Source organism: Terrapene carolina, unplaced genomic scaffold, assembly GCF_002925995.2.
Source record: "Terrapene carolina triunguis isolate 2854851 unplaced genomic scaffold, T_m_triunguis-2.0 Scaffold210, whole genome shotgun sequence".
NCBI classification, from domain to species: domain Eukaryota; kingdom Metazoa; phylum Chordata; order Testudines; family Emydidae; genus Terrapene; species Terrapene triunguis.
In genome coordinates this window covers 34,636,711-34,648,794 of record NW_020664561.1, presented here as the reverse complement: position 1 = coordinate 34,648,794, position 12,084 = coordinate 34,636,711, and the positions used below count along the sequence as shown (strand labels likewise).

General features: G+C 39.2%; 1 protein-coding gene across 1 annotated transcript; it reads right to left on the bottom strand.

Annotated features, from left to right (window-relative positions):
• Positions 1-2,812: 2,812 nt before the first annotated feature.
• LOC112119102 (tissue factor) lies at positions 2,813-11,832 on the bottom strand. Its single transcript, XM_024217665.1, has 6 exons — positions 11,745-11,832; positions 10,289-10,403; positions 6,638-6,822; positions 5,995-6,176; positions 5,701-5,860; positions 2,813-3,179 (listed from the first exon to the last, which is right to left on the bottom strand). The coding sequence occupies exons 1-6, from the start codon at positions 11,830-11,832 to the stop codon at positions 3,034-3,036; spliced, it is 876 nt and encodes a 291-aa protein (XP_024073433.1). The 3' UTR covers positions 2,813-3,033.
• Between the last annotated feature and the right edge of the window lie 252 nt (positions 11,833-12,084).

Genomic DNA, 12,084 nt, shown 5'->3' with positions numbered 1-12,084 from the left:
CCCGGAGTTCCTAACTATGCGAGCGTCATGAACCTTTCCCGGCCATCCCACGTTGATGTCGGTGAAACGTCCCTTGTGATCCACCAGTACTTGCAGCACCATTGAGAAGTACCCCTTGCGGTTTATGTACTGGCTGGCAAGGTGATCCGGTGCCAAGATGGAGATATGCGTTCTATCGCTCCACCCCAGTTAGGGAACCCCATTGCAGCAAAGCCATCCAGTATGACCTGCACATTTCCCAGAGTCACTAACCTTGATAACAGAATGACAATGATTGCATTGGCTACTTGGATCACAGCAACCCACACAGTAGACTCGCCCACTCCAAATTGATTCCCGACTGACCGGTAGCAGTCAGGCGTTGCAAGCTTCCACAGGGCTATCGCCACTCGCTTCTCAACTGTCAGGGCAGCTCTCATCTTGGTTTGCAATCAACTGTATAAAATGGATTTCTAAAAATCGACTTCTATAAAATCGATCTAATTTTGTAGTGTAGACATACCCTGAGAGACACTGACTTGCGCTCCGTGGACTGAAGGGAGAATTTCTGGCAATTTGAAAAAGGAGCTCAACTAGGGAGAATTGGGGGGTCCTCATTAGGCTTGAAGATGCCTCGCCCCCACCACTGATGTGGAGAGAAATGCACAGCATCCTGCTCTGTACAAGGCTTTTTCTTTTATTATATTTTGGCCTTCTGTACAGTTTCACACTCCATATTATAAGTGCACACAATAAATCACAAATAAGGAAAGGATATGATTCCTTTCTGCACAGGTGTCTGCTATTCATGAAGAAGGTGAGTATGCTGAACTAGTTACAAGGAGTAGGCAGATGTGATGAGAACAGGCAAATGTTAATTCATCTAATTATGGGAAATAAAATTCAGTGAGTTCAACACCTTTTTCTGGATCTGCTCCAGCATACTTCACTTTCTCACACACACCCTCTTCTAGTGAATTCAGTGAGGCACCCATGCATGAAAGGAGAGATTACTTGCATGTACATAACTAACCACACTGATTAAACTGAAGACTATGTTCCAAATTCTAATTTCTGATAGTGTACACCCAGACAAGCCCCTTGAAAGCAGTGGAGTTGTGCAGGAACAAGTGAGAGCACACTGTGGCCCTCTGCCTATTTTAATTTGCTATAAATTTTCTTTGGTACAATTGTAATAGTCTCCTGTGTTGCAAGGCTCTGGAATTGTGCAGTATTTACTACCAGACTAAACAATAATCAGCATTACAAAAATGCAGGCGTGTAATCTCTTTCACAGTTTGTCACTTATGCAATCCCATAAACTCTTTGTCCAGAGTTGTCATATGAGTAGTGATCCAAGTTAAGCTCATAATCACATTATTTTCATTTTATGCCTCTCAGCAGCAGACTTTCCCACTGCAAAGAGCTAAATTTGCTATACTAGAAGTAAGGGGTGAGGGGTGAAGTCTGATTATATATGCCACCCCAGTCTGTGCACCACTGGGCTAGAGTACAGGAGTCAGAACTAGGAAAACTGGGTTTTATTCCTGGCTCCACTAGGTTGCTGTGTTGCCTTAGCCCAGTTATGAAACATCTCAGTGACTCTGCTACCTCATCTGTAGAACAGGCATACAAATATTTACAGTATTTTACCTTCTCTTATAGCAAGTCCTGTATAATGCAATAGAGATTATACGAATAGAGTTCTATATAAATTGCTCTAAACGTTTATAGAATGTAATGGATTGGGACATTATAAAAATTCTTCAAGATGGTATTCATTCCCTAATAAATTCAACAGGACTGTTCCTTAGGGAAGTTAAAATGCTTTGAGATCAACAGCTGAAGAGCACTAAACAGAACTACAGAATATATTTTTAAATCTCTGGAGATGATACAGCAAGCCAGGCTACACTAGTAACATATGAAGTGGGATTACTCAGGAATTAATGCAAAAGTAAGAGCAACCTAGGACACTTCATGACTTTTTGTCCAGTTTAAGAGTTGTGTCTTCTCACATGGTGTTTTCCCCCTCTACGGGGTAGCTGACTGGATGTTCTGTTTTACAAAGCAATAATCTGGGGCTTGAGTTTCTAAAAGAGGCCAAGCTCTGCTCCACATTATGTCTTAGATCCATGTTTAACTTTATTTCTAGAATGAACATTGCTCTGCAAGAATGAGTCTTTTGTTTTCGCATTCACCTTTATTTCAGTAAGAAAGTATATTAAATAAGTTACCACAATATATACAAATATACCAATATAAAAATTATTCCCATTTATAAACATCATAAATATATTAAAAATTGTAGTAGTAGGAGGTACCTCCAAATCACATCACCTAAGTAGTTCATTTATATAGACATCCCATTATAAAAATAAAATAGTGATCTCTCAAGTGTTTAATCATCAGTATAAAATATAAATGATAAATTCTACTTCCTATTGAGTATGTGCAGGAAATTAGTTACCTATTGATTCAAATGAAGTGCAAATATTGCAAATTACTAAGTTTACTACTTGGAGTTGTCTAAAGTATATTTAAAAGGTTAGACAAGTAATTCTGTCTCATATTGATAGCAGGTTCCTCTTCTGAAAATGACTGTTAGTTTAGATCTGTTGTATTATGGTTTTAAATGTTAAGTTTTTGATATGGTACTCTCACTACCTCACAAGTGAACTTGTTAGGATGTCATATAGACAGTCATTTATTTAGTTTTTGATAACCTATATCAACTGATATACAGAATAACCAATTTAAAATTGACTTATCCAAAAAGTGCAGAAGGAAGAGTAGTGTTTTCATATCTGTGAGCTAACATTTCATCAGTTTACTAACATTGTTAAAATCAAAACAAATCAGGGTTTAAAAAGTAGTGTTTTTTGCTTTAAATATAAAAAAAAGTTTCACAGAAACAGGAAGTGTTCCTTTACACTTAAGTAAAGGTTAATAATATTTAGAGACAGTAGTTTTTTCCCCACAAGTACCATAAGCGTTTGTCTGGGAATGCAGCAGCATTTGAAGTAGTAAGAAAAGGCACTTCTTGTGTTTTTCCTAAACATCAGTAAGTGGCATGGTTTCTTTTTCCTTTGCAGCTCTTGTTTTCTTGCATTTATACAGGGTCACAGACAAGCCAATGATTGCAATGAGGATTACAATGGCTACAGCTGCTATGATAATAAACACTTCGGTTCCATACGCTGGTTGGGGGGAGAGAGAAAAAGCAAGCAAAGAATTAATAGCTCATCAGTGCATACAGATTTTTATATAGTGGTAATTTGCTTTACCTTAATGTCATAACTAACATGGGTCCCAATCCTACAAAGGTATTGAATACCTCCCATGAGGTGCAAAAACCGTTCAGGTCCCCTTGAAGCCAGTCCCTTCCTATGAGGGACTCTGAACCTCAAAGGATCAAGCCCTCAGTTATAGCCATAAATGTCATGCTTGTGCAACAGTTTTGTACACTAACAAAAACTTATTCTAGGGTTTTAAACTGCCAAAACCAAAAACAGTTTAGACAAAGTTTACTGAACTCAAGTATTTTGTGATATCACATTGAAAATTCTGTATTGAGGGAACGGTTTATTTTTTCGATGGTGGGGAGAGGACAATGAGGTTTGGGAGAAGAAAAGGTTTCTGCTTATTAATATAAAATGCACAGATTATTTCCCTATTGGGAAAGAGGAGGGAGCATACGGGAGAGCTGACAGCACTGATTTACAACCTGATATACGGTATTTTAAGTAAAATGTTTGTCTTGATACCAATGAAGGATCATGCTTAAAACAAACAACAACAACAACAAAAAACAAAAACAAAAAACACCCCACAACCAAAAAACAACCCCATACACATACACACAGCCTCCCTCCTCCCCTCCCCTCCCCCTCAAAGCAACTACTATCAAAGGGCACAATGGATAAGACTCCTTCCCAGTGCCATTCCCTCACTGACCTCTTCATTGTTTGATAAAGAGCTTATATATTTGCCTGGTTGGACACATTTTTAATGTACACAATTTGGGGAAAACAGGATTATTGGTGCTACAACTTGAAGGACAGTAAACCTTAAAACAGTGGTTCTCAAACTTTTGTACTGGTGACCCCTTTCACACAGCAAGCCTCTGAGTGTGACCCCCCGCCCCCCAATAAATTAAACACACTTTTAAATATATTTAACAAAAGAAACCTGATGAGGTTCAACAAGGACAAGTGCAGAGTCCTGCACTTAGGACGGAAGAATCCCATGCACTGTTACAGACTAGGGACCGAATGGCTAGGAAGCAGTTCTGCAGAAAAGGACCTAGGGGTTACAGTGGACGAGAAGCTGGATATGAGTCAATAGTGTGCCCTTGTTGCCAAGAAGGCTAACGGCATTCTGGGCTGTATAAGTAGGGGCATTGCCAGCAGATCGAGGGACGTGATCGTTCCCCTCTATTCGACATTGGTGAGGCCTCACCTGGAGTACTGTGTCCAGTTTTGGGCCCCACACTACAAGAAGGATGTGGAAAAATTGGAGAGTCCAGCGGAGGGCAAGAAAAATGATTAGGGGGCTGGAGCACATGACTTATGAGGAGAGGCTGAGGGAACTGGGATTGTTTAGTCTGCAGAAGAGAAGAATGAGGGGGGATTTGATAGCTGCTTTCAACTACCTGAAAGGGGGTTCCAAAGAGGATGACAGAACAAGGAGTAATGGTCTCAAGTTGCAGTGGGGGAGGTTTAGGTTGGATATTAGGAAAACCTTTTTCACTAGGAGGGTGGTGAAGCACTGGAATGGGTTACCTAGGGAGGTGGTGGAATCTCCTTCCTTAGAGATTTTTAAGGTCAGGCTTGACAAAGACCTGGCTGGGATGATTTAGTTGGGAATTGGTCCTGCTTTGAGCAGGGGGTTGGACTAGATGACCTCCTGAGGTCCCTTCCAACCCTGATATTCTATGATTCTATGAACACCATTATAAATGCTGGAGGTAAAGTGGGGTTTGGGGTGGAGGCTGACAGCTCGCGACCCCCCCATGTAATAACCTCGCAACCCTCTGAGGGGTCCCGACCCCCAGTTTGAGAACCCCTGCCTTAAAAGATCACCTGCACTTCAGAAAATGACTAGAGCACAGGAAAAAAGCAGGAGTTAGCCTCATTCAAATATATGGACAGCTCCTACTGACTAAGTCTTACATAGTTTGCTGGCATGCATATCTAAAGGCTTCATTATGCAAGCACTCACTATTGGGCCACTAGTTGGGAAAATTTCATTATATGTAAACTAGTATTTATCAAAGGCAAGAAAAGGGAAACAAGAAAAATATAGGCCCAATGATGAGACAATTTGAAATCTCAGTGAAAAGTCATCAATGCAGGCCCCCCAAAGAGGAAAAACATTTTTTTTAAGTGAACAGGTAATTGTGGATGGTGGACAAAGGTGGGATGTTCAAAAGCGCTCAGTGTTGGCCTAACTCAGCTCCCACTGAAGTCAATGGCAATTTTGTGATATGGTAGAAATCTCAGTGATGATTACCTCATGGAGATTTCTTCTCATGGGTTTTCCATGTGGGAGGGGTAAAACAGCCCATAGTAATTTAAACAGGAAGCCATTTATTCTGGAATCAATAAAATTTGTATACTTCAATGTTTCATACAGAGAATGAGAATTTTTTTTTTGTTGGAATGCAAGAGACAGCAAGAAAAACAAACAGTCTATTTACTTGTTTCACCAGATACGTACCAGCCAAACCATCTATCTGATCACTGGTACACTTCACCTTGCTTTCTTGACTTTTGCGGTTCTCTCTGCGAGAGAGAATAGTTGCCTGTACAAAGAAGCAGTAGTTCTCCCCTTTGTCAATGCTTATTTCAAACTGATTACTTTTTGTCGTTGCCTCTTTCTATGTATAAAGAGAAAAAAACCACTTTCTTCAAGACATTCTTTGTAAAAGTTTTAGCTCTTAATAGCACAGAAGTTTTGTAACTATAAAACATACAAAATTAGAGGTATAGGAAGTTGAAAATAAGGGCTTACCTTTCCTGTACTTCGATCTTTCCAATAATAGAGTGTATATTCCAGGTCATTTTGAAAAATCTCTCTGATACTTTTAAAGCTTTTATTGGGAAATCTGTATGGTGTAAGTGGATCTTCAACCAACACTTTCAGCTTGGAGTCAGTTAGTTCATAAGTTTGAATCCCTGGTGTTCCAATTGTAGCTAACGCAAACATAAAAACATTTTTAGAATTCCAGGCATAGGAAAAACTTTATTGGCAAATATCCTTTTCACACAACATGCTCTACTACCACCTCAAAAAAACAAAACAAAATACCCCCCACACAATCTCTCTACTTTACCAGGTTTAAACACAGTGCCTATGTAACACAGTGACTGGCACAGTCAATGCATATTAATAAAATTTCAACATAGTGCATGGGGCTCACACAAAGTTCGAGGCACCACTTAAATCCTGTGTTAAGAGATAAAGTGGTGCATGAGGTCTTATGAAGTCCCCTGCAGTGGGAAAGACTTCAGCTACAGCTAAAAGGTGGTCAAGCACCACAAGAGCAAGAACCTAAACAGAAAAACTAGGCTCAATTCAAGCCCCATTGAATTAATTGGGGTGATATAAAAAAAAGTGATGTGATAAGAGACTATTACTAGGCAATCCTACTTACTCTGATTGTAAGGTGTGAATTTTGGGGAGATTGCATAAGGCGGCTCCTCAAACTTTTCTGTCCCAGAAAGCATTTCAGACACTATGTGTGCCGTATAGGTGTCTTTTACCTTCTGCAGTTTATCAGTAACATCACACTCTGTTTCTTTTGTGTGGACGCACACTTTTTCCCAGTTTGAGTTGATTCTGAAAGGAACCAAGAATGAAATATTGATACAACACTTTCTGAACAAAGTTTCATGCACATGCATACATTCATGCATGTAGTATACAATGCCTGGGATAAAATGGTTCTCAGTAATCGTCAAAGTCCAGAATTTTTACAATTTCTTCTGAATACATCATGCTTGTACCTGTAAACCATAGTCTGTGTAGTTGAGTGGAAAAATCCATACTATGCAAACATGCTTGATTCATAGTTTAAAAAGTTGAACCAAGCAACTAAAATTTAACTCACAATGAACCAATCTACCTGCCTTCTGTCAATATGCAATATATAATTAAGGAAAGATGTTTTCTTCAGGGTATGCTTTGATTTGGTAACATATATTTTCATGTCTGTAAATTTAACAGGAAATTGCTACTCTGAATAATTTTGACACTGGTCATTTCCCCCCCTCAAATCTGTATAGAAAGAGGTAAGAGGTAAAATGTTCACAAATGCCTCAGTGACTAAAGACAATGGGACTTAGGCTCTTAAGATACTTAGAGCCTTTGAAAATTTTACTCAAAAGCAATAATACATTTCCAGATATGTCCTAAAGAACCTCTAACTATCTTGAATGCACTGCTAGGGATGTGGAGGAGGGGGATCTGATAGGGACACTATACATAGTTCATAAAAGAGACAATTAACTAATCTAGTTAATGTTGTCACTCGTTTACTAGATATTCTGCATATGGGTATGGGCATGGGCATAATTAAAACCATGTAACATAATCAGTACTAGTCATACAGGAATAAAAACTTCAGTTCAGATACATTAAGTAATCAACTGACTACAAAAAAAATGACACAAACTTCTCTGGGTGTCTAAATGGCAAAAAGGGGTGCAGTTTGTATATTTTTCATAAATTAAAACAAGCAGATTTTTTTAAAGATTATTTGCAAACGGGGGGAAAGTGTCTTTGTCCCTTTTTGCTTCATAATGATCTAAAAAGGAAGCAAAAAAATTAAGCTTGTATGTTGTTTGTTTTTTTAATGTTTAAAAGCAGAAATATCAAATCTGGCCTCCTCTGTTTTTGCTGGAGAATCAAAGGACAAGTGTGAGGGCTTTCACGTAGTTCAATTGAAATGGCAGGAGTGTTGAGTGTATGTTAACAAAGGGGTTATCCTCCACGTGTTTGTCAGAATTTTTAATTAAATAGGAGTTTACTCAGATTTCAGTTTCTTGTGATGTCATAATTCTATTCGTTTCAAAGTGGTTTACAGAGACCTCTAGAAGAGACAGGGATGATAATACCTGATCTTCATAAACAGGAAAAACAACAATAACCCATCTTTGCAGATTTTTTAAAAGCCACAATAAGGAAGCAAAAAAGGACACAAACTTTTAAAGTTAGGTTATCTTTATCTTTTTCCTCTGCCCATGAAAAATCCCACCTCTCCTGTGCACAGTAACCTTTTAAAAATGCCCATAAACTAAATCCTATTTGAGACACAATGCCCTACAATTATTCTTAGCACAAGCACTGTGTTTTTGAAATCTTTGAACCGTTAATTTATGTATATAATTTGTAAAAATTAAGGCTCCAAGATTTGAAAAACAAAACAAAAAACAAACAAACCAAAAACAGTGCTTGTGCTAAGAATAGTTATGTCCATATTAGCACAGCTGTGGAGATCTACAATACTTACTAACAAATCTCCTTGTACAGCTGTCTTCAGTTTAAAAATTAACAACTATATAGGCCACACCCATCTGACATATATTCCTTGCAGGTAACAAAGGTTACTTAAACTTACATTGTTTAGTAGTTCTCTCAAAGTTTCCATCCTTTTAGAAGTCTAAATCAGCTAAAATACTATTTTTAGCTTTCTTGTGAATCATTAATTGAAACTAATTGTGTTAAAGACACTTCTGCCTGTGAATCTACATGCAAGAAAATCTCTGAGACACATTCTTGAATTAGGACCAAATCCTGTTTGCCTTACTTGCACAAACAATCAGATTCAATTCAGTTAGATTACATACAAAGAGAATTTAGCCCTACAAAAGAGCCAAATAAAACGAAAAGGACTAGCTTTAGGCACCTAAAGATGAAAATAGTATCTAGTCAGATTTTTTAAAGCGCTTAATGCCTAACTCCATAATGTCTGGAGCTTACACTGCAAGTCAGGTGAGCAGACTGCTGTACTCATATGGTGTACCACTGAAATAGATGGGGCTCAGTGTGGGTGCAGCAGTAAACATGCCTGAATCACAGTGCAGGATTGGGGCCTATGTCCATTTGTGTCTGTAGGCTTGGGCCCTTAGGTTACATTATACCCGTAGTTTTCAACCTTTTTCTATTTGTGGGCCCCTAAAAAATTTCAAATGGAGGTCTGAACCCCTTTAGAAATCTTAGGACAGTCTGTGGACCCCCAGGGTTCCGTGGACCACAGGTTGAAAATCACACTGCATTATGCCATTCTGCTTAAACATTTGTTTTTATATTAATTTTATAAAGGCTGCATCAGGAACATGGCAAAGTACGTTTAACCCCACCCCATGTGCACAGAGAAAAAAAATCCACAAGCGTTATTGGGTATTTCACCCATTGCTCATGAAATTTAGCCTCCAGTTGTAGACACTAGAATATGCCAGAAACTATTAAAGTACAATGCTTTCCAAAAATGTGCAGACGGTTAATAATGCAGTTTCTCTTTGGGGCATGTTCAGTCATTGTTTTCATGTTAATTCATAGACTGTGTGCGCACAGTGAGCATTTCATATTTGTCAGTTTTGTAATAAAAAATAAAATTAGGCACTTAATATGTGCTTGGATTTTATTAGCCCAGTGTTTTGAAAAAGTCTAACATTAATGTTATAAGCCATGAATTGGAGTAAGTCTAGGAAGTTAGATGGAGAGGTCATTTTTTTAAGGTTACCCAGCGAGATTAAGTAATACTGATCCACTTAACTAATGCATTAATCATTAAATTAGAATAAAATTAGTCATATCTCTGCAAATTCTCTCTCTCAACATTAAAAAGAGGGAATTGTTTTACAGATGAAAGCTATGGTGTTTTTTTAAATGTAGAAGATCAAATTCTACACAGTCTTCGTGAAGGGGTGTAAACTGGTGCAAAATATTTTGGGCCAAGTTTTTCAGTACCAGGTGGCCTGTACTGAAACCGCAGCGTCAAGATCTAGATCTGTACATTTTATTTCTAGAACGAGCAGAATCAGAGCCCGGAATCAGGTACACCTGCACTTGGAAGCAACCAAAACTCAAAATAGAGATCATAACTTTCCTAAAAGTTCTCATGTTTGGACTCTGCATTACATTCATAGATTCAAGATATTTCAAATATTCTACCATGACTACACTTTTTTCTGCCTCAGTCACAAATGTCTTTTTAAAATTGACATTCACTACACTCTAGCGAGCATGGAGAGAAGGGGCAGGGGTACACCAGGCACTTGTACTTACAATTATATCTACTTACCCAGATATTTTTACTGTATAGACATAGTTGGTTGGCACAGGTTGCCACTGTAGTATTGTTTTGAAATTGATTGATGACCAAGTTATATTAACTGCTGTTGACAGTTCTGAATTACCTTTAGAGACAAAAAAAAAAAAAAAAAGAAAGTTGTGATGAGTCACACTGTGTAGAGCTCTAAATTTATTACATTCCCTATTTAGGGGAAGTGAGATTTCTATAAGTAAGTATCTGTGATTATAGTAAAATTCTGTTTGTGAGAAATAATTCACAGAAATCATACTCATTTTACTTCTGCCATGGGAAATTCCTTTAATGCTGAATGTGGGAAGAAAGTTCCTCTTCTTCCCCTCGGTGATCTGAATCTTTTGTAATTCAGCATAGTTGTTTCCCTGGCCACCAAATCAAATGTGCAGAAAGACCATTTGATACATCTAGGAACAGTTCAGAATTGTGCTTGCTTCTAGTGTTTCCTTCTGCTGTTTAAGCCAACACAAGTATTTTATAATGAGTTTGCAAAGACTTGAAGGAAATGTGAGATTTTGCATAATATTTGACATTCATATTTACCATATACAGTATAGGTAAAATTCATCTATAGTTATAGTTGCTGTGGAATCCAATAACTGAATTTCCTGATTTTTATTCAGATGAATTCTCAGCCATAGTAATTGCATATTATTTGCATTTTTCTTTTAAAAAGCACACACAGACAAGCAAATTGCATACCAAAATAAACACACAATTTCATTCTATAAAAGTGTCTAATCAGTTAAATAGTTATGTTTATGTAAACGTGTTTATAGTGTTCTGTGCACAAATAAAAATCAGTAAAGGAAAATAAGTGCACGTATATTGTATTATTGTTTACTCCAGTATTAATTTCTTAATTTTCAACCACAAATTTAATGAAGTCTAAATTCAACTTAAAGAACTAGAAGTATGTGAAAAACATACAACACTAGCCAAAGCACGGAGTAGTGCGTTAAAAGGTCATACATTCCACACAACCACAATAAAATAGAAGTAATTGGTTTAGAATTGCTTTATAATCTATTTGTTTGCTTGTATGAATATCACCTAATTGATATACTTTTTTTTTTTAAACATCTAGCCAAAAATTAGAGATGTCCAAACGGGCGATATTGAAAAGAAACTCCAAATAATTCCAGTCAAATGTTGGTCGGTAACCAGGCCAGCACATATTTATTAATAAGTTTAAGTGCCTCCTCTCCCACGTCCCACACGTATCCCTGTGTGCCCCTTATCCTCTGCGGCGGGCAGCCCCTCGGGCCGGCACAGGGCAGGCAGACTGGTCCGTGGGGCGCCCCACGCACCGCTGGGCACTGCCGCAGAGAGGCAGCTCCATACAGTAACGTGGAGCAGGCAGCCCCGACCAGGTGAGGCGCGAAGGCACCTGGTGGCGCTGGGCACGCAGCCCCGGGGCAGCGCCGCTCACCTGAGCAGGGGTCCAGCTGGGAGAGCAGCGCGGCCAGGAGCAGCGCCCGGCCACAGGCTGCTACGAAGGCGTCCAAAGCGCTCGCCATCCCTCGCGTCGCGTCGCGTCCTCGGCAGCGGAGAAGGGAGCGGGGATCCGGCTTGAGCGATGCGAGGCAGGTACCTGTAGCGTAGCGGTGGCTGCCGGAGCGAAATCTGCCCAGGAGGCGGGGTTGACCCTATTTATAGCCTTGCTCTGCCCCCGCCGAGGGCCGGGGAGCCAGGCGGTGCGCGGAGCAGACGGGGCGGGCTCGGGGATGAGTCACGGGCGGTGATTCAGCTGCTGTGCCCGCCGCACGGAG